The sequence below is a fragment of the Punica granatum genome, chromosome 2, assembly GCF_007655135.1.
Source record: "Punica granatum isolate Tunisia-2019 chromosome 2, ASM765513v2, whole genome shotgun sequence".
Classification (NCBI taxonomy): Eukaryota; Viridiplantae; Streptophyta; class Magnoliopsida; order Myrtales; family Lythraceae; genus Punica; species Punica granatum.
Window position 1 is genome coordinate 39842924 of NC_045128.1, and position 15175 is coordinate 39858098.

Below are 15175 nucleotides of genomic sequence, written 5' to 3' on the forward strand. Positions count from 1 at the left end.
AGACCATGACTTGGAGCCTTATCGCTCCCTTTGAGAGATCTCTAAGCGAGGGAGATTGGGCGACTGAAGCTATGTGGCTTAGGTTTGAAAGTTCGGTCGATGTTGCATTTTTCCTTGCAGGCCCATATTGCAACCTCAGAAGTTCTTGTGCTGATTATCTGCAACTTGGCAAGTATCGGGTGAATATTACTCATTCACTTGGTTGTTTAATATGACACCTATTAAAAATTTTCGAAAGTGGAATACTAGCTTCACCTTTACAAACATTTTGATTGGTTATAATTCATTTAATACGATGGGTAACACTTATCGAATATTTACAACGAAATTGATTGGAGAAGGAACAATCGATCTCAAAACGACCTTCCTAATACAAGCCGTGAGGAGCAGCTAGAGCATTATTTGCTTGGCACTTTCGGGCCGACCAACCAAGTCAAAAGTCACCACCAAGTTGCCACAAACTAACTGATGGGGTCCATTATTAAATTTTTGTTAGAAATATAATTCAAAAACAGACACGGCAAGATGTCTGTAGCAGTCGGCAACATCTTTGAATGTAAAATTTTTCCACGGAGACCAAGATTTAATTCGTTGTCCAAGTTAAAGGGGTCCCAGTGAATTCATTTCAGCACTAATTATGCTAATCAATCGTCTGACTTCCAGGTGACCCCCAGAGCACACGTATAGTCCGTCGTCTAGCAAGTCCATCGTCGCGTAAGCAATGCGTGTAAAAGTTGATCGAACTTGTTCAGGATATATTAGATGGAATACGACAATGTTCAGCCCTGCCCCCAATCTTTACTTCATCTGGTGATATACATGAAATTTTCCATAAGAATGAACAAGGGATAACTCTCATAGCATGAATCAAATTACCATAGCTTATATAAAAATGGATTGGTTTAAGCAGTTTTGCGTTTGTTCTCTTGATTTTTTGTTCAAGTCTTGTGAATAAAAAATATCTACGTTTGGAGAGTTACCTCTTAGTGGGCCGACCCTGATCAAACTAAATTAATCAGAGCCGTTCCAAATATTATTAGGGTGTGCACCAGAAAAATTACCATTCCTGACGAAAAGAGGATCCCATCTCATTAACCCATTGATTGAGATTGATTTAATTTGGACATCTGCTTATCTCGACTAGCGGATAAAAGAAAATTATTGGTTATCAATCATAATGTTTATGTTGGGAATCTGTGGACACACTGTGTAGCAAGTCTTCCACTTTCCAGCATTATAATTGGATATTATACTGTAAAATCGCATGTAGATATTTATCAAATGTTTGCTCTAAAAAATCAGACTTTTCGATATCAAGAAAATCAATATGAGCATTTATGAATGCTGCCAAGTGCGTATTGCCAAACGCCAAAAATTATATATATTCTTTCTTTTCCGGTTCCTAGTAGTTCCCATTCATATCCTAGATTTCCATGGGGTGCTTGACCTGTCTGTAGAACATTGCGTTTGCAGAGTTTTGATAAAATTCACCTTTGAGCTTCTTAACTCCATATAAAAGGGAACCTCATGTCAGAGCGTCTCCTTCTAGTATAAGCTAGCATTTTGATCATGGCAAAATCCTTTTATGTTTCCTGCGTGCTATCTCTCGGGCTGTTACTGGCCATCGTACAGGAGACAGGTCGCTTTTTTAACTTGACTCGGCCTTCATTGTGTAGTGCACTGGGATGAACTCTTATCAGGTATACAAGAAAATTTCTGAAATGGCCATATGATGCAGAGGCACAAGTAGGAGTGTGCTATGGAATGCTCGGGGACAACCTACCGTCACCTCAAGAAGTCATCGGCCTCTGCAAGAAGTACAATATCCAAAGGATGAGACTCTACGACCCCATCCAAGCAGCCCTCCAAGCCCTCCGAGGGACCAACATCGAGGTCATGCTCGGTGTCCCCAACTCAGATCTCCAGAGGCTCGCTAGCAACCAGTCCAATGCCAACAAGTGGGTCCAGAACAATGTCCTGAACTACCGTGATGTAAAATTCAGGTCAGTAATATGAAAATCAGATCGAGCAGCGTACGTAGACTGTACGTTCTGCTTGAAGAAGCCTTGGCACCGGAATAGCGGTTACATATGGGAAAGAACCATTATGCTTGTTGGAGCTTAGATATATGACCAACCATAAGTATACATGGAACAGTATTAAGTGTTATACTACCTTGCTCGTGAGCTCAAATAACTAACTGCATGGGTTAGAAACTTTGGTTCAGGTACATCGTGGTCGGGAATGAGGTGGTAGCTGCCAACTATGTTGCCCAGTTCCTCGTGCCTGCAATGCAGAACGTCCAAAACGCGATTGCCAACGCAGGCAAGGCGGGCCAGATTAAGGTCTCCACATCTATCTCCTTAGCCATGATAGGAGAGTCCTACCCTCCTTCAATGGGCTCGTTCAAAGGCGCGGAAGGGCCAGTCATCGACCCGATAATCCACCTCTTGCTCAAAAACCAGGCGCCTTTGTTAGTCAACATCTATCCTTATTTCGTCTACGCGGCCAGCACACCGAGCACGAGCCTAGACTATGCCCTATTCACGGCAAAGTCTGTCATAATTAATGATGGTCCCCTCGAGTACCAAAATCTTTTCGATGCAATGTTGGACACGGTCTATTCCGCGCTCGAGAGGAAGAATGCAGGGTCCCTTAGAGTCGTGGTGTCCGAGAGCGGCTGGCCTTCCAATGGAGGTGTCGAGGCCTCGGTGGGTAATGCAAGGACCTACAACACGAACCTGGTCCAGCACATGAAGGGCGGGACCCCAAAGAGGCCAGGCGGGCCTATTGAGACCTACATATTTGCAATGTTCGATGAGAATCAGAGGATCCCTGAGCTTGAGAAGTCCTGGGGGCTTTTCCTCCCAAACAGGCAGCCCAAATACCCAATCTTTGGTACGACGGATGAATGTTCCGGTAAGATGGAATGGTATGGAGTGAAAAGCAATCGACATTTTCCCTTCTACTCAAATTCATTATTTGGTTGCACTTGTAATGGTTGAAATTCATTTCATTTTTCATCAACTTGATGGAATATTGACAGAACATTCTTTCTAACATCAATTCAACAAATTCTAACAAAGCGAAAGAGATGATGAATACGGATATTTTATTGTTAGAATAACATCATGTTAAATAGATGTAAGGTCTAAATTATGTTTTATCATGTGTCCTACATTAATCCAAAATTCACCATTTGTCTTTCAAACTCGTTATATTTTATTCTATTAAACTCATTTCGTTTTATTCCATTTCCATTTCATTCTATCGTGCCAAGTATGTAAGGGAGTGGCTTCAAGTAATCTTGAGTTTATTAATTAAGGACATCAATAGGCCATCTTTTATTCGTCTCAGAAGAAATAATGAACTACTCTTTATAGTTAATATCGCGAATTGAACGATCTAAATAATGGAATTCTGAAAACTCCAATATCATTTTTGGTACGAAGGAATGAAACAAGAGCTTCATAAAGGAGCTGCAATTATGATATCATAAACAGATATGCAACAACAAAAATTTGCAAGTTTATTGCAAGGACTCTTTTTTGCTGCCACCAAACATAAATCCGAAAGAATATTCACACACCCATCTCTCTCTCGAATCCACAAAAACTCGCAAAAGAAGAAAAAGGGGGGAAAAAAACACCAAGAAGGAAAGAAAGAAGATAGGCTCATTTTCCGTTGCCTGAGAAAATGAACTCCCTCACAAGTGACTCTAGATTCAAAACTAAGTACTCATGGTTGCTCGGGATGGTACTTCTCTCCGACTTAAAGCCGAATGAACACTCATTGAAATTTCCTCTTGGGAGTTATGATGAGCTACATCATATCGGATAGGGATAAACGAAATTCCGACGAGTTGTCTCAGCATAGCTGTCAAAACTTCTTAGTATAATGGAGACTCGACTAGCTCCGGGATGATGCATTCGTTCTCAGTAGTGACCGCTCACGCGCTCCAATTTCTCGCACGGGTAGTTGGACCACTTCTGATTCAGGCCAGCAGAGTCACCGTTATATGAAGATGATAACGTGAGACCATCTTTATATGACAAATTGTTCTGGTCATTCCAAGTACTGAAATACCCAGCCCGCTGCCTCGGCGTGCTCATAGACCGAGACTTAGCCCTGGCAGACTCCGTTATGGCCATGTAAGTGGGGAACACCGGCGAGCTCGGGAGGTTACTATCATCTATTTCAACTGAGAGCTGCTTCACTTGGCAGAACGATCTCCTTGGTAGAGAACGAGGGGTATTCAGTGCTTCTTCCAGGCTCATTGTCCTCGTGTTTCCTGATTTAAAATCTTGTGAACTTCGGTATATGTCGCCGACTGTCGAATCGGAGAAAATGGTGACTTTTCCTGAGGCATGAGGCTTCTGCATAGTGTTACTTGACTCGGAGCCAGCTGACAATGATTGTTCCAGCCTGCAGCTCCTCATTCCGCAGTCTTTGTTGAATATCCATTCTTCCAGAATTTGAGGATTTCGTCTTTCCTGAAAGAATGGAAGTACCTCAGAGATCAAATTCGAGTAACCGCACACCTCTTTTGAAACACTGGGAAACAGCTTTTACTAACAGCCTTATATCGTTAGCCAAGTAATGACAATCACGATATAACAGAACAATCTCACCGACGTTATTCCATCTTTCCGGAACACGAAAAGGCAATGGCATGTATATGTACCTGGAAAGAGTACGAGTACTTCTTCATACGTTCCCGCTTACTCAAAGCTTCCTTCTTCCTCAGCAAATTCGCCTCAATACCCCCCTTCGAATTTTTGCTGCAGTCCCAATTCCTCGGACTGCTGCACTCAGTCTGTTCATCATGACAATAAGTCAATAAAGTGAAAAATGGATGTCTAGTTACTACAAGCCGAACGATTTATCCCAAACACATTACGATCAGCTTAAGTAGATAACAAGTACAAATACTATGTTTGTGTGTCCGGACCATATGTGATCGATGAGCAAAAGTTGGTAAAGAAGATTCTGCTCACCTACCTTGATTTCTTTCTCAGTGGATTCTCCCCGGCCCCTGCCAAATTCTTTCGTGTCGAAAATGTCAGTCTTTGTTATAGCATTTGCAGACTGAATCCTCCAAGGTAAGATATCCGAGTGGGTTCGGCGTCTCACAGCTTGTCCACGGACTATAGCTTGAAGCCTCACCACTCCCTTGAGAGCTCTCAGCGCTTTCCTTGCCTGATCAGTTAAGGAGAAAATTTCATTATCTGATCGAAAAAGAATCATCTTCCAAAACTATCAATTACACCTTCAATAGACACTCACGAGATATGCTCGAAAAGCGCTTTGAATTCTAATCGCAGCCAAGTTCTGATCTCCCTTGTAAACGTTATTGTAAGTTCTGGAAGCTCCAGTGAGCCTAACAACCTCTGCAGCTGCCCTGGCAGCCGCCATTGCAGCCTCGGCGGCAGCAGCAGTTGCAATAGCGACCGTCACTGCATGCTTCCTCTGTTCCTCGATTGCTTCATCTAGTGTTCGATTCGGTGCGACAATTGCAGGGTATCGTTTCACCTGAAACCCCCCAAAAAACAACCTCCACTTCTTCGGCTTCTATGACTCGAAAAGAAAATCGTTCCACGAGTTATATGAGTTATATTAAACAATCGTTAACAGAAGAAAATGAGAACACAGAGTAAAAAACAGAGGAGTTACCTTGTTGGGTTTCGTTCTCGACTCGGACACAAACAGCCGCTTAATCCAACTGAGCCAGCAAGCGTTCTTCGGCGCCATCGGACATTCAGGAGGATCGCACACCTGGGTCGCATATACCTATCCTGATTCCCGGTCTTCAAGAACACCATTGAGATTAAGGCACGTGAGCATGAAGGTAGCATAACAAGTCAAACGGGGATGAATTATGGCGACAGGACATGGAAGTACCCAAATGAAAGCAAGCCATTGGCATTGAAGAAGACATGATCGCCACAACCGAAGGGGTAGTTGCAGAGTAATTGCTGAGGGGAGGGGGTACAGTGAGACCCGTCAATTCAAGAACTTGAATGGAATCAAACTACGCCATTAATGAGAAACAGAGCTTGTCTTGTTCATGGAGAACAGAACAGAGCTTGCAGGGTACACTCGCTGATCTGCTCTAGTGGAGGAAGAGGGCTGGAGCAGGAGAGTGATGAGATTTGACTTAAAAGGAGCAGAGTCGATCGAGCTTTCATCAGAAGGGGTGAGGGAGGGGGACCTCTCCAGTCAATCAGCCTCACTGTGTTATCTATTTGCCTCTCTTTCCTCCAACTGTCACTTTCATAACTGCCACCTGACCAGTTCAAGTGTCTTGTTCCCCCCTCAGTTTTTCACTTTGAGGCAGACATTAGGATTCCGTTTAGTCTGCAGCATATCAAGCCCACCTAACATCCACCACTCCATTTTGAATCAGTGCCTCCTTGAATCGGGTCAGATTGTTCTTGGTCTTGCTCCAATTCTGGTTCATGGGATGGGTGGCCCATCAGAGAGGATGGCAAGCTTAGGTCCCACCAGCCCATGTGAACAGCCAAGGCTTTTTTTTTTAGATTATAATTTTAATCAATCTCAACTCTATTATTCTTTAAATTCAACGATATAATTATTATTATTTTATCATTTAATTATAATTTCTCACTCATATTTTTTTGTAACCATTTTTATAATTAATTTTTTTATAATAAATTTCTCATCTTCTTTTTATAATTATTTTTTAATAATAAATTCATCCATCTATTTTCACATCTATATATACATACATATATATATATATATATTATCACATATTAATATATTTGTTAACATTTACAATCATTACACAAAATTAAGTTGAGTCGGATCACTTATTTAACTCGAAAACTAAACACAAACTTAAGGTCCATTTATTTGACCTAGTAATTATTAATATTATTAAGAAAATTATCAGCCCTTTTCTTTTCTTCATTTATTATTATAGGGCATATAAGATAAGAGGGGGGAAATTTTCAGCTCCTTTCTTGGCTTTTGATTAATTATGGCCCACAGGGCAAGGAGAGTGAAACTTACTTTTCCTCCCTTGAGTTGTATAAATTGCCACCAAATAAGAGAAGAGTGTCAATTGTGCGGAACTCTCCTCAATTTTGCACATATTATCCAATTTGATGATCATGGCCCATAGGCTGAATTGTCCTTACAACAAATAAACGATAGATCGCGACCTCATTTGGACTGATTCGCGAAACATCCGATAATGTTATGTGCATAAACAGCTGTTAGTTAACAACGTATTTACAGCGAACTAATCAGGAAATAATTCTTCCTTGAGATGGTACTCCTACATGTAATGATGTTCACGATGAGATGGCTGAATACAATGCCGATATCGAATTGAAAGAACTGATTCCATGTTTTCAAAGGGGGGACCAGTCAAAGCGAGTGGCGATCATTGTACCATATGAACTTAATGATCCCAATGACCATTAAAATAGGGGCAAGCTTATAAAATTCCAAGAGAATGATGACAATCATGGTTGATTTCAGCTTGATAAACCCGACTGCATTAAATAAGGTACAGACCAGTTCCATACCTTAAATCCTCCTCTGCAATGACTCTGACGGTTTTGGCTCGGGTTACATGACGAGGTAGGAAATACCTACAAACTTCTTGTGGCTGTCGGTAAATTGAAGAAGACAAGCAATGGAAATATTTGGACCACCATTGCTACAATAATTACATCCTCCATACTTCCCATTACCCAACATCTTTTTCTTCTTCTTCTCCTCCATGCCTTCTTGATTTGGTAAGCAAGCTCATTGAAGGTGGAGAAAGGAGGAGATTGCCATGATGATGATGATGCTACTCATTGAACCAATTGCGTCTAGATTCTCTTATTCTTGATTGTTTAGATGAGATCCCATGTGCTGTAGACCTGTCCTGTATTGGCCCATCAAGAAAGGAAACTATCATCCCCTTTGAAATGGATTGATAATCTTCCTTTCCCTTTTTAATTTTATATCATTACATAAATTTCGGAAACTAATTCGTGGTCAATTCAGGGTTAAAGTAATGAAGAAGGAATCATGAATAGAAAGGAAGAAAAGGGGAATAATGGGCCCTCTAAACTGCATGAAGAGCTCATTTTTGGCCCTCTAAACTTAGGAAGTTACTTAGTTGAGTTTCCTTCAGGAGGCGTTTGCTAGTTGTTTATCTGTCTAGATTACCGACAACGTTAGTACGTTTTAGGTGTTGTTTGATCCAGTGCAAGTGCCAGATTTGGCCTAATATCTATGTCAGTTGCTCCTTGGTACGATATCAAACCTCGTTAGATAACATATCAACCCCTTCCAAGGCGATGAAGAACCTCCCGCATAGGTCGGCATTGCACCAACATTACTCCATGCAAATACTATTATCAACAAGATAAACACGTATGATGATAAGACTGATAACACCATTTGGTATTCACCCCGATGTACAATCACCGGAACATTCACAGTGACCCCGATCCCTTTAAAATCATTTGGATATACAAGAGCTTAAACATGTATTATTATTTGATGAGGAGATTACTTGATGTATGTATTGTACTTGTGAAGTGGTTCTTAGCTCCATGAGATAAATTCATAGTTGAGGTTTAAAATTTGAACTACATTGCCATTAAACACTAAGCCCAAATTAGCAAGAGTAAACATAGGGCCATTCCCAAGGCCCATTACGACAAGTGATTATTGTGCCTCTTGAGGCCCAGACCAACTGAAACGGCTAATGGCACGGGCCCACTACTACAAAGTACAAACCTCAGAGACCTCCTTATTTATTTATTTATTTATTTCTTATTACTAGTGATACTTCAGTTGAATGGTAATGGTAATAATTAGTAAATATATCAGTCCATTATCGTGGCAATATCGCCAGCTTCTTGGTAGATATGCTCTGACTTTATTGGGACAAATGAGATCTAAATAACTGTTCAAAAATTACCATGAAAAATTATGCAAATTTATAGCTGTTCTTTGAAAGTTCTACTCTCAATATCTTGTTGACATCATTATATTCGATATTTCTAAGTAAAAATTACTTCAAAAGCTCAATCACAAGGCGCCTGAACCAACCCTTTCGATATACTGGCTGAGAAATTGTGGAATCAATTTAAAAGGTTTTTTTTGCATGCTTTAAAAGTTAAGGCGTTTTAACGTCATATATATCATGCTTTGATACATTTTTAAATTTATCACATGATCTAAAAATTACTTGAAAATACACGTGATTTGCATATTGTTTTAGATTTATCTCGATATCACTTTTTTCGTCAATATTTGATGAAATAATATGCAAACCACGCGTCTTTTTAAGTAATTTTTAAATCATGAAATAAATTTAAAAAAATGTCAAATCATGAAATAAATAACGTTAAAAAGTTAATTAAAATCGTTCCTTCCTTAGGGGGTTTGGGCGATTACTGGCCTTCTTTTCTCATCGCTTGATAATTGACCCTTTTGGGGATTTGAAATTGACGTTGGTCTTGTTCTTCTGTTGCCTTCTTGCCTATTTATTGATCACTTTCCATTTTTGAAAAAATATATAATAGATATACACATACTTGGCAGGATCATAAATTATTCCATACCTATAATATACTGGGGAATATAATACGCCCAAAGAACTGATGAACTGTCCAAAGATGAGAGGACCCAGGGGAGAAGTGTCCAGTGGGACGGCGCCGTTTCGAGCGCGCGTACTCTGCCTACATGCATATCAGGTCGTGTCACCAACTCGAAGAATTCGTTTCGCCCACGTCAAGTTAATTCATTCATAAGTGTTTTAAGGAATTTTTACTCAAACTATGCTTCTTTTTGAAACTATTTATCAAAATATACTTCTTAAGAAGTTATTTCCCAAAATAGATTTATATTATTCTTCTAGTCCTACAACTTTTGATTTGTTTCATCTAAATCCCTTTTTAAAAAATCTGTTTTATTATTACTGCCACTCAAATTAATTTTTTTGATAATTATTCCTGAAATAAATTATTTTTAATAGATTTCTCTCATCAATTTAAATTTAAATTTTATATAAGAAATTGCTGAAGATTTCTCTGAAACTTTTTAGAGTTATGTTAATCCGAGTATGTGAGCTAGAAAATCTATTTAATTAATAGGAATATTTGAGAAATTCTAGTTATAAATTATTTAAAATACTATTGACAATTTTATATAAAGAATCCAATGTTTTAGAAATAATTTATAACAATGGGAATAAAATAATAAGGAATAGTTTTAGCTAGTACATGCATGCCTTGGAGCACATTTATTGTAAATTTAGTGTGTTTTTCACTATGTATGACGATTATATAAAGACTATATATCTTAATTATGATAATTTTATAAATTGTTATGACTTTCTTAAATTTCTTTAAGGGGAAGAATTTTGATTCCGGAGCATCTCCTAGGTTTACTATAATCATTCTTCCTATTAACCAATTTACATTAATATATATTTCTGAAAATCCAAAAAAAAGAAATACATATTCCCATAATTTTTTTTATTCTACATAAAGACATTCTGACTACATAATTTTCTATACTTTTAATTTAACAAAACTCTAATAAAATTCTAACACGTATTTTGTAGTTTCGTCCATAAACCTTATAGATTGATTTACACAAAAATTATTTTAAGATGTTTAAAGCAAATTTATGAATATTTCATTCATGATAATAACTAAATTAGACTTTTTGTAAATGGATTTAAAAGAAATGAATCGATAAGTTATAAGGACTAGAAAAATAATGAAGAAATTGGCATTAATTTATTTTGGAAAATAATTTTTGAGGAAGTCTATTATGAGAATTATTTTCAAAAAGAATCTAGTAGGGGCAAAAACTCTTTTTTAAATGCCTATAGTGGCAAGGTCATTTTGTATTGTACAAATTTTTTTTTGTCGGGAATGGAACATTAAATAGCTAACTATTAATGAAGATTACCTTAATTAATTAACGAGAACCAATAAAGATGAGCACATGCGGACAAGTTGTTAGTCCGTCGACTTCCGGCAAAACCATACCTATTTTATCATGTATACAACAGTTGGAGATCGAGGTGAATAAGAATTTGAAAATGCGGTATTCGTTTTTTCATTTTTCACCGTCTCTGTTTACAATTACGATGAAAACTATATTTATTTATGATAAAATAACATAAATGCAAAATTCACACAAGTTGAATAAAGCTGCTCACACTCTTGTTTTTCTTATATAATAAGAATTTGAATAAAGTCGGTAAAAGCAACAAAAAGATTATACAAGAAGCTTCTACAGTCGTTTTGCTTTAATAGCCGATATCCGTAGCCGACTTTACTCTAGAAAACCACATCCTTTTGGTAGCCAAGCTAATGAGGAGATTTCCATTATCGATTAGCCAACTCTAACAAGCATCAATCGATGTAATTACAAGGCGGTGCAGTCGTTAAAGTTTTCTACGCTCGTAATGACGATCATCCCAATTATTAATTTATCATAATAAAAAAGGGGCAAGAAAGCAGTAATAATTAAATAATTTTTTGACCACACTTTTTTAAGCAAGTCAATAATTAAAAAAAAAGAAGGGTACTTTCATATCAGACGGGGGGGACAACATAGGACTCCAGAAAACATTTAAATCTATTCCAAAGATCCCAGCGCGTCCCATGCACGCTCGTTGCCGGGCTTGTGACCATCTGCAGCGCTCGCCCCCGACCTGATCACGGCAGGTAACGCGATTGAGGAAACTGTCAATATTCGATGTATATTTATTTGTTGAATTTTTGGCAGATTTCCTTTTTTTACGATGAAATCACGAGAAAAATGGAAACTTTACTTTAGTATGGAAGAAGACGAAGGAAGGGGGTGCCGCCTGTAATTTCACCCAAGATTCGTGGGCTATATAAAGCCATCGGATTTCACCCCCTAGTAACCCACCGAGGCTCCTTAAACTTTGCTAAAACCTCTGCGGGTCTCTCTCTTTCTCTCTCTCTGATCATCCACCTCGCGATAGCTGCGAAATCTGCTAGCTTAATCTTCTCTGGTTCTTGAACCCCACCTCCCGATTCCCGTCGGCCCTGTTCTTGAATTTGGGTGTCGTGTCGGTTTGTGGGTTCTGATCAGATGGGCAGTCGGAGGAGGAACGCGGGGGAGATCCGCATTCAAGATCCTCAGAATCAGAGGGCAAGATCGTTTAACAGGAAACCGCCTCTTGGTACGTTACTCTTCGTGTTTTACCTTTTATTTTTTTGTCACCGGGGGTGGGGCTGCCGTTTGTCACTTTTTCTGGGATGAATTCATCAAGACTCTGTGCGTGTGGGATTTTGGTTGTTCTTGGGTTGCCCCCTTGTTAATTTTTACGCCTGATCGGATGTAGAAACCGGTCGATGTCATGTTCTTGGAAGATAATGGAGGCATTAACTCTGTTTCGATTCGATCAGATGTTAATTGCTGAATGCAGCCATTATTTGCTGGTTAATTGCGATTTTAGTTGGATCACCATTATGTGAACTTTGAATAAGCAAGACCGTACTTCCTTTCCGGAAAAGATGGAAAATTGCGGAGGGATAACCTCACCTCCGAATGCCGAGTTACGTCAACGAATCACATGAAGTTTTTAATCCGAAAGCAGATGTATCAATCTGCACTTTCCTTTAGAGAATCTTGGACTCCAATTTTGGTAACAATTGCCAGTGGCTGTCCAGTTCATATATACGGAATCTTGTTTGTGATTTATAGAAGATTATGTTAGGTCAGTGACTTTAAGGGGGGTATGGACATTTATTTGTACAGGAGTAGAAGACTCAATATTTAGAATATATCTATCTAATATAACATCAGCCGTTACCCCTGGACCTGTGGAACTTACGGTTGAATTATATCCTTTTTGCAGGCAGTAGGCAGCCCTCGGTACCTTCATGGGAGAAGCAGTTCTGCCGCTCAGTTGGCTCGGTCCCGTGGAAGAAGCTTCTGGAAACCAAGAGGGTCATGTACTTATACGACAACGTAGTCAAGTGGAATGATTCTGCTGGTGAAGAGGCATTCTGCAATGCAAAGAAGCGGTTCTATGCAGAGATCAATGGCCTTCCATGTGATATATCCCTGCCTGATCCTGATAAATATATCGACAAGATAGATTGGAATACTGATGTTGACCCCAGGCTTCTCTTGGAGCTGGAGTGTGGGCGGGTCGGAAACATGGATGAGGAAGACAGAAGCGGGGAGGTCATTTTCGGGGACGTGCTGTTGAACCAGACGTTTGGGTGCACAGGATGGGGTGACACCGAGGAGGCATTCCAGAAGATTGCCAACAAGTTGTGCCCGGCTCCTGAGTTTAGGAACGCTGACCTGAATACTGATGGAATGAAGAACTCTTGGGAACAGTGTTCTCCCCCGAGCAACATTCCCGATAAAGCCAGTGGCTGGGACAACCATTGGAATGATAATCGCTGGAATGACAACAGTTGGAATGATGATCACTGGAATAACAACAATTGGAACGACAATCACTGGAATGACAACTATTGGAACAGCAATGACTGGAACAACGATGAGGGGAACGACAATCACTGGAATGACTGCAAGTGGAACAACTGGAACAGCAACCATCGTCAAGTGGGAAATGCTGGAGATCAGGAAGGAATGTGGGATTGGAATAATCGGCGCAAGAGAGAGGTCAGTGGTGGCTACATGTCCAGGTATAAGATATCAAGATTCCATGGCGGCGACAGTCACACACATCGCAGATGGAGGAATGCAAGAGGAATGAGGAGGGATAACTTGGCGTATCAGCAGTCACCATGGATTGGGACCCATTAATCGGGTTCGTCATGGAGTCCATCCGATCTGGATGGAGCGGCGAGGGAGCTGGGATTCAACGATCATTTTTTGTAGTAAGTTGTCGTGGCATTAATACATACATGTAGGAAACAAACATAAGAAGGCTGTTATGGAATATGCTGCTATGGTTCGGTAGTACATATATAGTTAAATGCCACCATGGTAGTGAAGAGGGATGCGAGTCTTTGTATAGAAGATTGGTTAAGCGTGAAATTGTCATTTGTTTGCTTGGATAAGTATTTCGACTCTTATATGCTATCGATGGAAGTAAAACAAAAAAAAAAAAAGCCCAGCTGTTCACTTTCTTGCCTGTTGTGTTTTCGAGTTTCTTCATATCTTATTCTAGGTCCAACCAGGAAAGACTCGTGCATCGGACAGTCTGGCTCTCTTTACCTTGCATCTCTCCGACCAGGAAATGAGTCCGTGCCTGGAAAGCTAAATCTGACAATGGCTCGAGTGGGATGTTTAGAGAAAAGGGAATCAATCATGAACTGGGGAACATATGCCAATGCCATCGTAGACGGGCCAGAGAGGTTTCTAAGACCTGTGGGGCTCCTTATGGCTATTATCACAGAGTCTGAGCAATAAGGGCGTTATGGGGTTGGAGGGAAAAGAGAGTTGCAGGCTTTGTCACTTCAAATAATGAATTAATGATCCAGTTGAAAGTGGGCAGAATCCAATAGCTTCAGAACATAAATGAAGGGCTCCATACAGCATAGAAATTGAATCATCTGGGACAGATTGTACACCGAGGTTCCATCATCTTGTTTGTCTTAATCCATCAACCGTACTAATGAATAAATGAGAAGTCAAAATATCTACCTTCGTTTCATTTCGCAGTTAAAATCACAAAAATTTTAACTTTAACTTTAACTCAATGCATTACACAATAAAAATATACATTTTTCAAGTCAAAAATTTGAACTTTAACTCAACACACTACAAAATCATTTGCCATTTTTTCACAATTAAAATCAAAATTACTTTAATTTTAAAACCAAACGCACCATACTAGTAATATTTCAGCATATCAGACCGATCCTTATGGATACAATACCTGTAAATCTTTATTATTGCAAGCGGCTCCCGATACGAGTTGAAGGACCTTCCCCTGATCTTTCTTGAAGAAATTCAAAAAATCAAATGCAGAAAAAATGTAGTTTGTAATTGTGAAACAAGAAGTGGAAAATAAAAAAAAAAGTTAATAAATAATTTTTTTTAAAATTTTCGCTTTTTTATCACGAACTACAGATTTGATAGCAATTTTAACACGTCGTTAATATCTCCATTAATTTTAACCGGTATTGCTAACGTGTACATGATGACGACGTGACTCGCAGTAATTGAT

The 15175-nt window shown here is 39.3% G+C and overlaps 3 protein-coding genes across 3 annotated transcripts; 2 read left to right on the forward strand and 1 right to left on the reverse strand.

Annotated features, from left to right (window-relative positions):
* Positions 1-1310: 1310 nt before the first annotated feature.
* On the forward strand, positions 1311-3048 carry LOC116197010 (glucan endo-1,3-beta-glucosidase, basic isoform-like). The gene is made up of 3 exons (XM_031526998.1): positions 1311-1639; positions 1739-2003; positions 2228-3048. The coding sequence occupies exons 1-3, from the start codon at positions 1570-1572 to the stop codon at positions 3003-3005; spliced, it is 1113 nt and encodes a 370-aa protein (XP_031382858.1). The 5' UTR covers positions 1311-1569; the 3' UTR covers positions 3006-3048.
* A 409-nt stretch (positions 3049-3457) lies between these two features.
* On the reverse strand, positions 3458-6263 carry LOC116197009 (protein IQ-DOMAIN 14). The gene is made up of 6 exons (XM_031526997.1): positions 5902-6263; positions 5674-5807; positions 5287-5571; positions 5002-5199; positions 4685-4816; positions 3458-4493 (listed from the first exon to the last, which is right to left on the reverse strand). The coding sequence occupies exons 2-6, from the start codon at positions 5749-5751 to the stop codon at positions 3936-3938; spliced, it is 1251 nt and encodes a 416-aa protein (XP_031382857.1). The 5' UTR covers positions 5752-5807; positions 5902-6263; the 3' UTR covers positions 3458-3935.
* Positions 6264-11901: 5638 nt separating this feature from the next.
* LOC116197377 (TBC1 domain family member 5 homolog A) lies at positions 11902-14137 on the forward strand. Its single transcript, XM_031527514.1, has 2 exons — positions 11902-12202; positions 12881-14137. The coding sequence occupies exons 1-2, from the start codon at positions 12112-12114 to the stop codon at positions 13804-13806; spliced, it is 1017 nt and encodes a 338-aa protein (XP_031383374.1). The 5' UTR covers positions 11902-12111; the 3' UTR covers positions 13807-14137.
* The last annotated feature ends 1038 nt before the right edge of the window (positions 14138-15175 follow it).

What these genes read in the sequence shown, in the direction of transcription:
- LOC116197009 (XM_031526997.1), bottom strand. Translation starts at nt 5,751, where the DNA reads ATGGCGCCGAAGAACGCTTGCTGGCTCAGTTGGATTAAGCGGCTGTTT. An exon ending in CGAGAACGAAACCCAACAAG is followed by an intron (nt 5,572 to 5,673) that starts GTAACTCCTCTG and finishes TTCGAGTCATAG; the next exon opens with AAGCCGAAGAAGTGGAGGTT. An exon ending in AGTACTCGTACTCTTTCCAG is followed by an intron (nt 4,494 to 4,684) that starts GTACATATACAT and finishes CCATTCTTTCAG; the next exon opens with GAAAGACGAAATCCTCAAAT.
- LOC116197010 (XM_031526998.1), top strand. Translation starts at nt 1,570, where the DNA reads ATGGCAAAATCCTTTTATGTTTCCTGCGTGCTATCTCTCGGGCTGTTA. An exon ending in GGCCATCGTACAGGAGACAG is followed by an intron (nt 1,640 to 1,738) that starts GTCGCTTTTTTA and finishes CATATGATGCAG; the next exon opens with AGGCACAAGTAGGAGTGTGC. An exon ending in TACCGTGATGTAAAATTCAG is followed by an intron (nt 2,004 to 2,227) that starts GTCAGTAATATG and finishes ACTTTGGTTCAG; the next exon opens with GTACATCGTGGTCGGGAATG.
- LOC116197377 (XM_031527514.1), top strand. Translation starts at nt 12,112, where the DNA reads ATGGGCAGTCGGAGGAGGAACGCGGGGGAGATCCGCATTCAAGATCCT. An exon ending in TAACAGGAAACCGCCTCTTG is followed by an intron (nt 12,203 to 12,880) that starts GTACGTTACTCT and finishes TCCTTTTTGCAG; the next exon opens with GCAGTAGGCAGCCCTCGGTA.